This window comes from Lissotriton helveticus, chromosome 3_1 (genome assembly GCF_964261635.1).
Source record: "Lissotriton helveticus chromosome 3_1, aLisHel1.1, whole genome shotgun sequence".
NCBI lineage: Eukaryota > Metazoa > Chordata > Amphibia > Caudata > Salamandridae > Lissotriton > Lissotriton helveticus.
Genome location: NC_136061.1, coordinates 165,391,583 through 165,408,331, shown reverse-complemented (window position 1 = coordinate 165,408,331; position 16,749 = coordinate 165,391,583). Strand labels below are relative to the sequence as shown.

Genomic DNA, 16,749 nt, shown 5'->3' with positions numbered 1-16,749 from the left:
ATTTTTGATTTGTTTTTATATTTTAATAAATACGGCCAGGGGGGGGCCCTGTACCCCCTGACTTCCAAAGACCCCATGTGTTGACTGGTTGAATTAGGTAACTCAGCCAGTGTGTTAAGGGGGGAGGTGGCCGGCGGTCCCAGACCATGTCACACTGGGCTCCTGTGCCACTGCACCTACCGCACTAATGATAGCGCCGCTCCTGTGAGGTGAATATGCCGTGTGCTGGGCTCACCTTGTCAGCGCGAGTGTGTTCACGTCAGCTTCTGTAGTGTGTATTCACACACGTGTCGTGATTGTGTCACAAAGTCTGGTCAGTGTGTTCCTCTTTCTCCGGTCGTCGGTTTCAGGTGAAGGGGGGAATGCGGGCGGGGGGGCTCATCATTACGCAAGACCCCCGGAGACACGGGAAACGGGAAGGGCTGTGACCGCGGGGGACTCCTGCCTGAGTCACGAGTCACTGGGTCTATAAAAACGAAGGGAATCGTTGTCTCTGCACGGCGCCAGTTAGAGAGCACAGCAGCTGAGAGGCCAAACACCGTATAGTCAACCTACCAGCAGGTAAGGGATTCACCCTGTCTGTACCCTGTGTGAGCGAGAGCAGCGGGGATAAGAGACTCACTGTCCGAGAGAGGACATAGAGACGAGAGATGTAGCGCTCGTCGACCTCCACTATTGTATATTATGTTATAGACATATTTCTGTACAGCGCTGTATGCAACTCCAGCACCGGTTCAAGGCGCATTGGCCCTGTGCCAGGGCTGCACCAGGCTGGCACATCTCTGTGGCTTGAGTGACCGGTGCCCGCACACGCCCTGTGACTGGCACTGAATCCCGTTTTCTTCTGTGACCCTGGGTGCAGTATGCCAGCCCCTGTCTGTACCCCCGGGGGTCAGGCTTCCCCCAGCTGATGGAACCAGGCCCTGTTCATCATCAGTAACGCCCATCACAGGCCACAAGTGACGGCAGGTAGGCTGCGTCACAGGAGGTCACGACCCTTAATGTACAGCAGCCGTGCCCCCTGCAGCGTGAGCCTTGCCAAGCACTGGGGTCAGATGGAGATGGTGGGAGGCGGGGATGCTTGGGGTGCTGGGGACCGAGCGCCCCACTCTTCCAGAGCCCTCCCTGTGCATGTTGATGCTGGGGGCTGCCGGGGTAGGTGGGGGGTCGGGAGGCCGTCTCTAACTCTGTCCCTTGTTGTCTTTCAGCCATGGGTCCCGTGAGAGCTGCCCTCCGGTTGCTGCTGGCATTGGGCTTCTTGCAAACAGCAGCGTCTTCTTTCTACGGTAAGGCCTTGTCCTGCAGCCTCTGTCCCTCTTCCCTACTCGCCCCTGAGCGCTCATTCCTGAAACATGCTGGTAAAACTGTAAAGAATGAAACATAGAGTCGGGGCTGCCATGTTTTTTACCCTATAGTCTACAGATTGTCCCCCGAGTTAGTACACCCACCTGTGGGTGGTTGAGATGTGGCTGCTATGAGTGGGTGGGTGAGATGTGTCTGCTATGCTGTGGGTGGTTGAGATGTGGCTGCTATGAGTGGGTGGGTGAGATGTGTCTGCTATGCTGTGGGTGGGTGAGATGTGGCTGCTATGAGTGGGTGGGTGAGATGTGGCTGCTAGGGGTTGGTGAGATGTGTCTGCTATGCTGTGGGTGGGTGAAATGTGGCTGCTATGAGTGGGTGGGTGACATGTTGCTGCTAGGAGTGGGTGAGATGTGTCTGCTTTGCTGTGGGTGGGTGAGATATGCCTTCTATGAGTCGGTGAGATGTGCCTGCCATGAGTGAGGGAGGTGTCTGTTATGAATGGGTGATATATGGCTGCACTGATGTACATTAAGGGCTGATTACAAAGTCTTTAATGGGACTCGCTCGACTGAGATCAAGTGGAATGGACGTGCTGCTCTTTGCGTGACATTAAGTCAGGCAGTTCCCAGATGCGCCCCTCTGAATAACTGCGCCCTGAGCTCAGCTCGCCCATGCCCAAGGCCAGCCCTGGCTGGGGCATCACGACTCATGAGTGCCCTGAGTCACGCCCGAAGCGTGTACACAGTGACCACCTTTGACCGGTTCTCAGGCATTGCAGTCTACTCCAGAAAAGGGGGAGTCTGTGAACCTCTAGCGGCGATCTAAGGTACTGCAAACTGCCACAGAAAACTATTTGGGATGGATTCCAGAACCTATAGTAATAACACAAAATACTCCACCTGCTCCTGAAATAATTTGTTTCTGAGTCCAGGACCTCGGTTTACTAACCCATGCTCCTGTAGCCTGATATTTTTTTTACACCTACGGTACTGCAGTCTGCTAGAGAAAAGTTCTGTTTCTTACTACAGTGACCTCTACATATGACCAAAGGTTCTCCAGTCTGAAACAGAAACAGGATTTGGTTTTGAATCCATGAAGACTACTGCAGTAACTACCTAAGATACTGCAGGATTCTACAGAAAGGTCTTACCTCTGATTGGAGACATCGCTAGTAACAAGCATTAGCAAAGCTAATTTTCAGTTACAACCATATGTATTGGCTTTTACAATTCTTGTTTAAAAAAACTGAGACCGGTGGGCTTTGTCAACACTTGTTACAAATTTGCTGTCTGTGTCTCATTTTCCCTTGGTTGTTTTCTTTACTCTCTTTCCCATCGTCCCCATGTACTTTTGCCTACTTCTCACCTGTCTGTTTTCCTTAAGCATTTTTTACCTTTCCCTGTTTCCACACCGCCTTTTTCCTTCCAGCTTCTTTTTGCTTTTTTTCCTGGCTTTGCTCTTTGCTTTGTTTCTTTAATTCTCTATTTCTTGTCCTGTCTGTTTTGATTTCAAGGAAAAATGGATACATTTATTAATAAACTGGAAAGGTTTACTCCCTCGAACTCTTCCCTCGCTTTTGTGTATAGAATTCCACAGCAACTGTAGAGAAAGCCTATTGCAAATTGTATTTTCTCCTGAAAATAGCATGATACACTGGGCGAATTAAAAGGCTGTAGTTTGTTTTTTTATTACACAGGCTGAAGTCGGGTAGGTACTGTTAGTTTCACAGCAGCACTTGCAGATAAGTGTCAGACTGTAGTATCTTCTTATAAATGGCACCACTCTGAGTTTTACTTTGAATTTCATCTTTGCAGATGGGCAGGAAGAGGTGGAGACTTCCTTCATTCTGAGGTGTGCTGAAGAAGCCAAGCACCTGGTGGATGCCGCCTACAAGCACACGCGCCAAACGTGAGTCACGAAGGTTTGGGTATCGCTGATTATATCTATAGGCAAATTCCCCAAGTGTGGGAGTAACAAGAGAGGTGTAACACCACTGCCATCAGGCGCAGAATGCCTGGCTGGTTCCGAAGTCTGACATGTCCCTTCAGGATTCTTTATTCAACTTCTGAACCTCCATCTTTCACCGTCAAAGCTGACATCACTTCCTGTCTTCTGGTCTCTGACCTTCTCGTACCTGCACATTCAGAGCTGCCACTACTACCCAATATGCTCTTTCAGAGCTGCCATCATAACATGTTTTAGAACCTGCCCCTTCAAAATAGGGCACTACCGTTGTCTGGCCTTAAATCTCTCAACTCGTCCCTCTACAGCTGCCATCACTGTTAGAGTGAAGAGAGAATTCACCAAAGATCACTGCCAGGAATTCTATCATTGCCAATACTCTGAACTCTGACCTGCCCTTTTAGAGCAATCATAACTGCCAGAATTCTAACTTAGCCCTTTGGAGCTTCCATCACTGCTGAATCTATCATTCCGCCATCGGAATTCCCATGAATCCACGAGATTCGATCTATATGCACCCGATTGAGATCCGCCACCTCTTATCGAGCACCACTTCCTCTTAGGCTCTCTGGTATTTGCTGGTGAAGCGTGCACCACCGCAGTGTGAATGTGGGGTGGCTTAGTCTACCCTGTATATGTGTCACTTCTCCATCTCTCCGATGGTGAAGCCCTCATTGCTGCTGGTGATACTACGTCTGTTCTGTGTATGTGGGGTGTCTTAAGCTACCCTGCACTTGTGTGTCACACCTCTCCTCTCTCTGATGAAGAATTCATTGCTGCTGGTGATACTATGTCTGTTCCGTGTATGCGGGGTGGCTTAGTCTACCCTGCCCTTGTGCGTCTCACCTCTCCTCTCTCCGATGGTGAAGAATTCATTTCTGCTGGTGATACTATGTCTGTTCTGTGTATGTGGGGTGGCTTAGTCTACCCTTCATGTGTCGCACCTCTCCTCTCTCCGATGGTGAAGCACTCATTGCTGCTGGTTACACTGTCTGTTCTATGTATGTAGGGTGGCTTAGTCTACCCTGTATGTGTGTCACACCTCTCCTCTCTCCGATGGTGAAGCACTCATTGCTGAAGGTGATACTATGTCTGTTCTGTGTATGTGGGGTGGCTTATTCTACCCTGTATGTGTGTCACACCTCTCCTCTCTCTGATGAAGAATTCATTGCTGCTGGTGATACTATGTCTGTTCCGTGTATGCGGGGTGGCTTAGTCTACCCTGCCCTTGTGTGTCACACCTCTCCTCTCTCCGACGGTGAAGCATTCATTGCTGCTGGTGATACTATGTCTGTTCTATGTATGTTGGGTGGCTTAGTCTACCCTCCATGTGTCGCACCTCTCCTCTCTCCGATGGTGAAGCACTCATTGCTGCTGGTGATACTATGTCTGTGGGGTGTCTTAGGCTACCCTGCCCTTGTGTGTCTCACCTCTCCTCTCTCCGATGGTGAAGAATTCATTTCTGCTGGTGATACTATGTCTGTTCTGTGTATGTGGGGTGGCTTAGTCTACCCTGTATGTGTGTCACACCTCTCCTCTCTCCGATGGTGAATCTCTCATTGCTGCTGGTGATAATACGTCTGTTCTGTGTATGTGGAGTGCCTTAGTCTACCCTGCCCTTGTGTGTCACACCTCTCCTCTCTCCGACGGTGAAGCATTCATTGCTGCTGGTGATACTATGTCTGTTCTATGTATGTTGGGTGGCTTAGTCTACCCTTCATGTGTCGCACCTCTCCTCTCTCCGATGGTGAAGCACTCATTGCTGCAGGTGATACTATGTCTGTGGGGTGTCTTAGTTTACCCTGCCCTTGTGTGTGTCACCTCTCCGATGATGAAGCGTTTATTGCTGCTGGTGATACTATGTCTGTTCGGTGTATGTAGGGTTGCTTAGACTACCCTGCCCTTGTGTGTCACACCTCTCTTCTCTCCGATGGTGAATCATTCATTGCTACTGGTGATACTGTGGGCCTAATCTACTTTCGAGGACAGATTACTGTGTCACAAAGATGATGGCTATCAAGTCAGCCTTATAACAAGTGTCTATCCTAAGATACTTGTAATAAGGTGGATGGGATATCCATCACATTTGTGATGGAGTACACGCCTCCAACTCTACATCAGGAGCTATGTTTGCTCTGTGTACAGGGGTAGCCATGTGTGTTGTGCCACATTTCTCTCTGCTGGTGAAGTATGCCACCCCTACTTTACTTCAGTTCTTGATACCCTGACGACTAACTCCACTCCTCATTCCTCACACCTAAAGAGATCATGCAGAAATTATGTAGGGAAGTCTTTGTCCTGAGGCCAGCTGTCCAAATTTGCAGGATTTAGTAACAGTGCACCCATTTATGACAAGACCTGCTTGCCCTCATTACGAGTGGGCACTTTGAGCCAAATTTGTTTTTTGAGTTTTACTGTGATTCACCACCTTATTGTTACCATGTAAATTCTGATGGAATTAGTGCCGGCAAAGACACTGCACATGCAGAGTTTACAAACCACAGAGAAGGCAAAAATATATAGTAGTACCACATTAGCCCTCATTCCGAAGTGTGGAAATCAGAATAGTGCAAGAACATAACCCCATGGTATTGATATTTTCTGGCACGACTTTAGGATATGCAACACAAAAAGATGGTCGACGGAATGTTGAACATTGTCAAACATTCACCCCTAGTCTCAGATATGAGTATAACCCATCATTATTTTGCCACCACGCCATTCCAGTCTAGACCCAGCCATATGCAAATCAGCATTGACCCTGCTCCTCATAGGAACAGTCCAGCCCAAACTGCCAGGCCAGGTCCTCCCTGGACCGGAAAACAAGCATCCTGGAACCGGTTTTGGGGTATCACCCCATATCAGCCAGGCTAGCTTGAAACTCAGCGCTTCGGCCTTCTTTTTCTAGGGTTGCAAATGTGGAGTTTGATGGTATTACCCCCATAAATTCCACTGAGGTATATGCTTCAAAAAATTGTGTGGGCAAAAATAAGTCAGGTGTTGTAATTATTTCAAAACTTGGCATCTTAATTCAGGCATGAACTCCTATGTGTGCATAAATCAGCATTTACAGGGCACTTAACGTGGACCTTAGTATTGACTATTTCAGTTTACTAAACAGGTATTGAGACGAATGGTGGTCTGTAGAAAACCAAGTAGACAAGTTATTTAGTGATACAGTCCTGTTACTACAATACACAGATGATATGCTCCTAATATTTATTCTATTGGAGGATCACTGGAGGACTGTTCAAGGGCTCTCAATGACATTAATCTTAAACTGGTTAATAATGTGTAGACTCTTTGCACATCAGAAATTCAAATTGTCAAGACTAGTCTAGAACACGTTATTCTTAGGCTAAAACTTTGTCTTTCTACTTTTGCCTGCAAGAACCTCCTGTCCAAGCTCACAATTTGAAAATCTTTACTAATGGGGAGCTACAGCATGTGAGGAACACATTGTTCTAGAAAAGTTAGTTTAATAAAACAAGAGAAAAGGGGTACACTCGTTAGTTTCATATCTAGCAATGAAAAGAGTAGCTACTCTACAAAGCTCACTTCTTTGATGAACATAAAAGTGAATTTGAACTTTAGAATATGTAGGTCCAGTCCTCAGCCGCGAGGTTTGCACTGCTGCAGTGCTGCTTATGATCTGTGTGTAGAACAATGTCTTAATTTGCAGCACTGGCAAGTGACACATTTAACTAAAAATTAAGGACACACCGAATTGACCAGACCCAAATTTTATTTTCCCTTCCCAGTTTAAAGAACAAACTGAAGCAGGGGAGCCTCTCACCCTCGGACATCATGGCTTTCTTCAAGCAGCCGGTGGCAGGAAGCAGGACCGCCATCCGGGCAGCAGATTATATGGAGACTACCTTCCAGTTGTTGAAGGAGAGGGTGGATAACTCCCACCAGAGGCCCTTCAATATCACAGGTAAGAAACTGATGAATAACCATGGCAAGTGACTGTTCACTAACTAGCAATTAGCAAAGTGCTGCTCAGTCAAACCAACCAGCGAGGGCCCAGTACAGCCACTGGCAAACTGTTTAGTGTAAGCACTAAAAGACTGTTTAGTATTAATTATCAGATATTATATATTATAGCTGGCAAGTGGCTGCCCTTTGCAACCAGTGAGAGACTCATCAGCGGGTTATCCAACTGTAGGACATCAGATACAACCACTGATAGTAAATCAATCAATGAATCAAGGGTTTGTTAAGCGCGACTACTCACCCGTAAGGGTCTCAAGGGGCTGGGGGTAGGGAGGGGGGCAGGATCCATTCCATCAAGGAGGGGGGTCGGTTGAAGAGCCAGGTTTCTTGCGAAGATATGGAACGATGTTGTCTGTCTGAGGTGGAGCGGCAGGGCGTTCTAGGTCTTGGTCACGAGGAAGGAGAAGGAATCTGTTCATTCTAACACTACACTGGCAGACTGCATAGTACAACCAGTAGTAGATTGTTAAGTATTGCCAACGAGATAATGTTCAGCAAAGCTACCAAAAGACTTTGTATTGCAACCAAAGAGAGACAGTTCAGATATTAACCAACCAAAGGAGGCTCTACACAACCCCTGAGAGAATGTTCAGAGTGTCTCCAACCAGAGGACACCGAGTACTACCAACAATAGACTGTACTGCATATCAAAGAAGTACAACAAGCAGCAGCTTGTTTAGTGGAACCAGTAAGAGATTAGAATATGTTGAGTATAAATAAGAATGTAGGCAAGCGGAAAGAAATTCCTATTACAAGCTATCCCTGCAGATCAGTGGCCATTTTGGAATGGGTTAGAAGACATTCACTGCAACCACTGTCTTGCAGTAATGGAGACTCTGACTGACTTGAACCTGTACCAGCAATCATTGTCCGAAACCAGCCCTAGCAAACAGGTCGGCGGCACCCACCTCCTTCCCCCAGGGGGCCAGACGAGCAGTACGCCAGTGCCGGTTTTGGTTCCAAGTCTTGCCTTGATGGGCAGAGAGAGACCCAAGTCCTCTAAGTACGACCAACGCCTATGACCAACAGAACATGTCTCCTGAAAGCCAAATTCCCTTAATTCTCCATTCCCAGAGTTTAGGAAGGGGTGGCAGAGGAGGCTTTGTTGGTGGGTGGAAGACACACTCTCAGAACATGATTTTGCTTTTGTGAAGGTATCAGGGTCGGTCTCTCACGCAGCCTCCATAGTCTAGTTTGGTGCACTTGAGGTATAACAACACCAGTAAGGGCATATTTTGTGTTGACAAACCACTATTTCAATAGACAAAAGTTTTAAAATGAAACATGTCCTGATGTTGTACTATATATTTTTTTAATTCTTTGTCAGTTGAAATCTTCACAATCTCCTCAGTAATTGTTTCTTGAAATGCACTAAAAACACATTTCTTTGGGTAGACTTTTGCAGGCTTGTTATCGTCCCGTGACCTCTTTCTTGAAAAATCTATTCTACTGAATATTCGTAATTTCCATTGTGGTTGTATTTGTAATTTTCGGCATTTTTAAATTTGTACTAGATATAAAATGTTCCCAAAGTTATTTATCCTTTTGTTTATCAGACATATATCCTTCCAATCTTATTTGGATTTTTTTTTGTACAGTGCCATATTTCTCTTACATTTTCCAGAATGCACTTTGTATATTTTATACTTAAAGAAGACAAGACTATGCGCAGATAAAGGAACAATTTGAGATGACCAGTAAAACAGCTCCCAATCTAATCAATTAATGATTCTTTGGGAAAAATAATTTTGATAAAAGTGCCTGAATTAGGCAAGCATGGTAAAACAAAATTAAAAGAAAACAGGGATTGGAATGGTTTGGCAAATGTAGGGGGAGTTAAAAAGTATATATTCAGTAATATAGGGGTTGGGAGGATATGTAACAATTCAATAATACTTTTGCTGTAACCGTTTGCAGATATACTCACTGCTGAACAGCTTTACTCCGTCTCCAAGGTCACTGGGTGTGCCTATCAGTCAATGCCGACAGCTTGTCCGAACAGTCGATACAGAACCATCACTGGCGAATGCAACAACAGGTAACTGCTCACCTTGGCTTCCTTCGACATATAATGCCTGTGGGTCACTCTGAGCTATAAGGGGGCCACTGGAGTTGTGTAACTGTGCGGCTGTGGTGTTTTTCCGCATAATTATGGATCTGCCGCAATTGTTACATAATCCATCATCTGTTGCATAGTCTACAGATTTTAACAAAGAAAATTGTTCTTAGCTCAGACAGTTCAGAAATTTGTTAAAACACTGTGGCGGGTTTTGCCGCGCAGTGTAAGGACCTTTTGCCAAAGTACACTGGTCAGCGTTCTGTTGCTAATAGCTATGTTTAGATGTACTAATGAGATGCACCCCATGCCCAGACAGTGTTAATAAGTGTAAATATTACAACATAATGAAGTAGTACTATCCAAAAATGTACCCCATTACGCCACATAGTTTGGTGTTTCTTGCCGCATAATTTCGTAAACCCAGCCATATAATTACGCCATCTTCTGCCGCATAATTCCAGCGACTCTAGATATGAGCACCTGGTCCTCAGTTGGAGACTGTCATACACAGGGTTCATGTAATGTTCAGCACGATAAATTCCTTAGGACACAGAGATCCCCTCAAACAGGGAATTTGCTGCTAGTCCTCTGCTGCTGTATAGTATAGTTAATATGTGATTCAGGCTGGATGCTCTTAGTGGAACAAGCACAGAACCAAATGCAGTTTGGGGGAATTGAGTACATCCTGTGATAAGGTGACACCTGTCTTTCTGAATGTCACTTGCCATTTCAGAGGAGGAGGTGTATCACCTGTTGAGTAGATTCTTACTGTTGGAAGGACATTGTTTTATATCACAAAGGCATCATCTGAATGACTACATGAATGAATGCATCATTTACTGCATAGTAATTTTAAACCATTGCAACTCAAGCTGGGCTAAATATGTTTTCATCAACAGGACACTTCATATTATAAAAGACAGTTTAAAAGATGTTTTTAGTAGTTCATACACACAAAAGCTGGTGTAATGAAAATCATATTATATTATACATCTAAGCAGCTGCTACTTCTCACAAAATAGCCACCACAAGGACGGAAGCTCCACTACAAGCTCCTCTACTCTTGGAAACATTAGGTTCAAATTCTTCTCAGGACATCCCATCCAGGAATGCAGCTGCAAGTTATGAGACCTGAATGAGAATCCAAAGAGGTTTTCAGTCCCACCTGCTCTCTGGTCACTTGTAATTGCATGAAAAGCCAATGGCTCCTTCGTCCCCATGACCAAGCTGGATCTGAGATGAAATGCTACTGCCTTAAAGAGCCTGTGGTTCATGGAGGAAGGCTGAGGTGAGTGCTGGCACAGCCTCATGCTAAAGGAGCTGGTAGCAGGGAACAGAGCCAGTAGTGACCAGGAGAGGAGGCCTCCACTGCTCGTGCACTCACCCTGCTCCACCTACATCACTGGTACTGCCCATCAAGAGTCAATGATTGCCCACCTACTGCGTCTGTAATGCCGAGTTCTTAAACCTGAGCTCAAGCTTGACTGTCTCTACGACTGTCCCAAGCCGGGCACCCACTGCCTCCTTTTAAGGCGTGAGGCTGGACTTGATACGATTGACCTGTCTCTATTAAACCCACCATCTTGTTTTAAGTACTTCCCTCTGCTCGTCTCCCCTGCAAGTTTTCAAGCCTTGAATCCATGAATCTCCCTCTGATGCTGGAAAAGAGTACCTCCACCAACCGTATGAAAAATAATCTGTCAAGAAAAAAGACTACTAGTCCCCTTTCCTCAAAAGAACCAAGTACTAACCCACACCAAATCTTGCAGTAAAACAGTATTTAATGAAACTGCCACACAGTGCCCTTCACTGCAATAGGGAACTATGAAATTAGCTAGAATATAGACCGTGCTTTTGGACCTCATTTATTTCTAGCAGCAATAGTAAGCCCAACTGTACTCACCTTCAGCTTTATGGACATGAACAAATTACATCTCTTTCGCCTGGAAGCTGTGTTAGTATAAACCCTATAGTAAATTCCTCCCTCTGCCTACAACCTTACGGCCCCTCATACGTTCTCTCTTCCCAAACCGTCTGATTATCTCCCAAATTCCTCCAATGCATCCTAACTTTCATGGTCCTCAAAATCATTCTCCTCTGCTTATTCCTTAGGTAACACTCAGCCTACATTCATTTCTAGTGCACCAGTTTAATACTGTAACCCATCAGGTTCATCAAAGCCCCATCTCCCATACTCAGCCCCCAGCCTGATAGGGCAATCCAACTTTTATCTCCAAGAACTACACTTTTTCTCCCCCTCCAGATCTACAATCTCCTTTGAATTTAAGATTCATCTCAGGGCCCACCTCATCTACCAACCTAACCAATGGCCCAGATAAATAATCCGGAAAGATAGACTATCAAGATGTAATCGTGAACCTTGCCTCAGGAGAAAACAATCCTCTCTCAATGATAGAGACATTTGAAAAGTTGTTGAAGTTTATATAGACACTGTGAACTAGTTGAAAGCCAGATAATCACATGCACCAATGCTAAACAGGTAAGTGACCAACCCATTAAACTCCATTATCCCAGTTATTATAAACAATAGACCTCCCCACACCTACCCATAACTTAGGAGGAAGTAACCTGATTTCAATACTTAACAGTCAGCTGCACAACCCTGTGTTCATTACAAGACACTCTTTTCTTTAATGCATGCTGCACACCTGTTCAGTAGTAAAGTACTGTATGTAGATTTCTAACACCATCTTGAATTTCAACCTTGAAACCCTAGTCATAACTGGAATAGGGCTCTCTGAGTCCTTCAACATCCTTCTCCTCTAGCAGTATTTCCCTAAACGGTGTAACTGAGAGGACAGGCATGGTGGTGGAGTAGTTCTTATTCATAAGATCACATTAGGCTTCTGAAAACTTCCTGCTGTTTTGTATGACATCTTCCAATGCCTATCGAAGGAGATCTTCACTCATGAGGCATTTACTCTCAGACAAAATGTCATCTACCACCCCCTAGTAAAGATAACACATTTATTGAAGAGTGCATTGACTTCATTATGTTTCAACTGTTGTTTCCTGAGGCCAGCATCTTCCTCTGTTATTTCATCTGTATTGGAGTAACATCCAAGACCAATCTGTCAATCTATTGCCTTCTTTCCTTGTTGACAGCATTTCCATACAAAGCTTTTAAAACTCCTTATAGTTTAATGCCTGACTTCTTGATCTGCTCTTCTCAAAGGATATACCTTTGTCCGCCAAAGACCTCATACTAGTGGGCTGGTCTGACCATTTTCAGATTTAATTCACTCTGGCCTTTGGCCACCAGAAAACCTAATGACAACAGAAACAAGAGACCATGTGGTTTCCTGACACCAAAACCATAAACATTACAGCTCTTGTCAAAAGCGCTAGATGGAATATTTCCTCATGTGGTTCTCAGAAAGACATTAACAACATTACAGAGGAATACTGTAGCAACAATTGATGGACAGAATGCTGGCATGGTGAGCAAAAGAACAATGAATTTACCCCAGATCTGTGGTTGGGGGTGAATGTCTGAAAAGTTGCAGCACCCCATCCATCATCTCCTTGTGTTTGTGTTGTTAACCCTAACCGTGCTGGGTATGCCCAGACATGGTTCCCGGGCTCACTGTGCCACTGGATTCAAGCTAGCCTGGTTGATTAAGAGTGATTCCCCTGTTAGAAATGGGGGTATCTAGTTGGCAGAGAGAGATATATTTGTCCAAGTAGGGACCTTTCTTCCTAGTCAGGGTAAGGGGGATACACTTCTGACATAACCCCTGCTCATCCCCTAGGTAGCTTGACCAGAGCAGACCGGCGTATCTCAGAGGCAGTGGATAAAGCATTTTTGAATACATTGAGGAATACAGTGAAAATACTACAAATGGACAATACCAGTTTATAAAAATAAGTAATCTTTATCTCAATCAAAACAAGATCAAACAACAAAAATCCACCATACAATACAATTAGTTACTGTGCAAAATAACCTTCAAAAGGCAGGAAAAACATGAAAAAACAGTTCCTCCGACTTAGTAGCTCTGTGCGGGCTACCACGATACTAAATACAGCAGAGTCTAACAATTCCTGCCAACCACGCCGATACGGGTTAGCCAAAGCGTCGACAGACTCGGAGACAGTACCTTTTGTTGTTGCGGCCCACACAATGGTACGAGCCATTCCGGGGCAACCATCGCAGTTGCGATGTAAGATGGAAGCATTGCAGCGTGTGATGTCCTCACGACCCGGTGCAGGCAATGGCTCGTTGACAGAGTCGGTAAGACCAAGGCTTACGTTGCAGGGTGAGGTGGTGTTGATGCAGTGCTGGCAGGTCATGATGCGGCGACGGACCCGGTCAATGTACGAGTCGGGCAGCGACTGAGTCAAAGATGTCAGTGCAGCGTGTAGTGAAGTGTTGCAGAGTGTGCTGCCCACAAGAGGCGGTGCAAGCAGCGGCTCGTTGACGGAGTCGGTGAGACCAGAGTTACATTGCGAAACGAGGTGGTGTTCTCTGCGGTGCCTTCAGGACACGGACTCCTGCGACGGACTCGGTGACATAGTCGGTTGCCCTTTTCTTTTCCAGGCTACTGAAAACAGCGGTTCAAGAAATGATGCCCAGAAGTTTGGTGAGGTCTTTGATGATCCTGAGACCTAGTGAAAAAGGGGCGAGCTCAATCCAAGCCCTTGGGGATCTTTCTCAAGCATGGGACAAAGCAAACAGCAAAGTCCTTTTTCATTTCCTTAGTAGCAAGCAGCCACTGCAGGCCAACCCCAGACAGCAAACAGCACAGGGGCAATATTCCTCCTCAGCTTCTCCGGCTCTTCTCCTTTGCAAAGGTTCCTCTTGATTTCCAGAAGTAATCTCAAGTTCTGGGGTCTGGACCCCAATATTTATACTACAAAATCCTTTGTTCTCAGTTGCAGAAAAGCCCTGTGCTTGGCCAAAAACTGTTCTGTCCTCTTTGGTGCAACTTCCTAGCAGAAGGTGGAGACAGCATTGTCCTTGGCAGACCAGGCCTATTCAGATGAAAGGAAATCTCCTCTCCTTACTCTAAATGCAGCCTAGCCCTGCCTCATCAGGCTCTCTGGTGCCACTACTCCCCTCCAGCTCCTGTCATCCAAAAGTCAGACAATGCAATACACAAACCTATCAGAGACACACTGGATGGCTAAGCAAGAAAATGCCTACTTTCTAAAAGTGGTATTTTCAAACACAGAATGTAAAAATCACCTTAACTAAAAGATGCATTTTAACATTTCGGGTTCAGGCGTATATAACTTTATATTCCCTCCTTGTTCCCATGGGTAGTTATGTTTATAAGATGTAATAAACAAACTCCCCATTCTATCCTATGGAAACAGGTAGCCTTGCAACAGAGAAAAACAAAACTGGCAGTAATTCACATACAGGACAGGCCAAACACACCAGGGCATGTCCTACATTTTCCATAAAGTGCACCCTAACAACAGGGGTACCTTGGGCCTATCCTGTGATTGACTAACATGTAGGGAAAGGGATGGTTAGGGCCTGGCAAGTGGGAACACTTTCCACGTAGACAGTGCAGTACTAGACTACACACAGGCTCTACAATGGCTGGTCAGAGTTACATTTACAGGCTGCTTATGTGGGTGGCACAATCAGTGCTGCAGCCCACTACCAGCATTTGATTTACAGGCCCCGGGTACACACAGTGCACCGCACTAGGGACTGACCAGTAAATCATATCAGCCAATCATGGAAACACCAATCAATAACAACAATTTACAAAAGGGAGCACTGGCACTTTGGCACTGAACAGCAGTGACAAAGTGCCCTGCGCATCTAGACTAGCAAAAACAAAGTCGAACATACTGCAAAAACACAGGAGGCAAGGGTAAAATTCATGGGGTCCCACCCCAATGGTGCCAGGTCTAACACTCCCAAACAGGTCCTAGGGTGCTTGTCTCTGGTCCAGCAAGGACCTGACTTGACAGTTTGCCCTGGACTGTTCCCATGAAAAGCAGGGTCAAGCCTGATTTGCACATGGCTGGGTCTAAACTGGGGTGGCATGGTGAGCAAAAGAACAGAGAATTTATGTCAGATCTCTTGACTGGGGGTGAATGTTTAATTTGTTCTACATTCCATCATTTGTGTGTCTTTTAGGGCTGGCACAAGAAGATGTGCATCTCTCATTTTCAGTTATAAGTCCCCTCTCATTAATGTTGTTTCTTAATGCTGTTATGTTCTTTAAGCAGAGATGAACAGAGGACATGGACCCAAGTATTTGGACTGATCTATACTTTATAGGGGATACCATCTTTACTTCTGGGCGTGCTTGTGTGCTCTTTTTCTCACCAAGCAAAGTCCCAGTCTGAAATGCCCTGTTTTCCACACTTTTAGCCCTTCTCCAATCCTCATGAAGGAAGTGGTGCCCATTGTCCATTTGACAACCCCATGTGTCCTTCAAATATAACCAATGACTCCAACAATCACTCAATGCTTCCCTTCCAAGTGATATAACAGTCAAAAACCCACCCTACATCCCCACTGCCCATTCTTCCAAAGACAAGCGTGAAGACTGTTTTCTTCTTTGCAAAGAAAATACATTCTCGTGAGGTCTCTCTTTCACCCGGTCTGTTGACCGTGATGACCAAAAGCTCACCTGTAAGGCACATTCTTGCTGGTCTGATGTTGATGCAGTATCTAACATGGAGCTATTCAAAACTAAACTGCCAAGTCACTTCAATGCTCTGTGCCAGGATCCATTAGTAATGAGTTTGTCAAAGGGCTGCTCCCCGTCTGGACGACTTTAGTGAATTTTTCAGCTATGCGAGATACCTTCCCAGATAGTCTGAAAGTGTCTGAAAGTGGGATATACTCCTGCCTTCTGAAAAAAGCCTGTGCACACTCCCGGAACTTGAACAACTACTGGCCTGCCATAAATGTTTCCTTCCTAGGCCATATGAGAGAAAGCGGGATAGTCTCACAACTTTCTTTTGATATCCAGACAAACAACCTCCTGGACTACTTCCAATCAGGCAGGGCTGCATCACATAGACCTTAATACAACAAGCGCTTGACGACGCACCCTGTTTCCTCAAATAGAGGAGCCCCTGCCATTATCTTCTTCTATACCTTTGATGCAGCTAATATCCTGAAAGAATAAATGGGCACTGAGGCAACAATTCTAAATTGGATTACCTTTTATTTCTCCAACCCCTTCCAAGCAATTAAAACAGTGAGTTCCATATCATGTGAAGTTAACCTCAGGAATTAGTATTGTCTCATACTTTGTTTATCTAGAGACTCTTCGAGAAATCCTCAGTAATGTTCGTATACTTTATCACCAATATGCTGATGATAATTAGAGCCTTATCACAATTTCCTCCTCAACCAACACCTAGTTGCTCACCAACACCCTGCCCAGCATTCAAAATTAGCTTCCATCCACAACCTAAAACTCACCCAACTA

General features: G+C 45.4%; 1 protein-coding gene across 1 annotated transcript in view; it reads left to right on the top strand.

The window, feature by feature from the left end:
* The first annotated feature begins 896 nt into the window (after positions 1–896).
* LOC144824458 (eosinophil peroxidase-like) overlaps positions 897–16,749 on the top strand; it is an 80,006-nt gene continuing 64,153 nt past the window's right edge. The window contains exons 1-5 of the mRNA XM_078683555.1: positions 897–1,028; positions 1,209–1,286; positions 3,117–3,210; positions 7,026–7,201; positions 9,178–9,298. Coding sequence (XP_078539681.1) covers positions 1,211–1,286; positions 3,117–3,210; positions 7,026–7,201; positions 9,178–9,298 — 467 coding nt within the window. The 5' untranslated portion in view covers positions 897–1,028; positions 1,209–1,210. The remainder of the gene's footprint in view (positions 1,029–1,208; positions 1,287–3,116; positions 3,211–7,025; positions 7,202–9,177; positions 9,299–16,749) is intronic.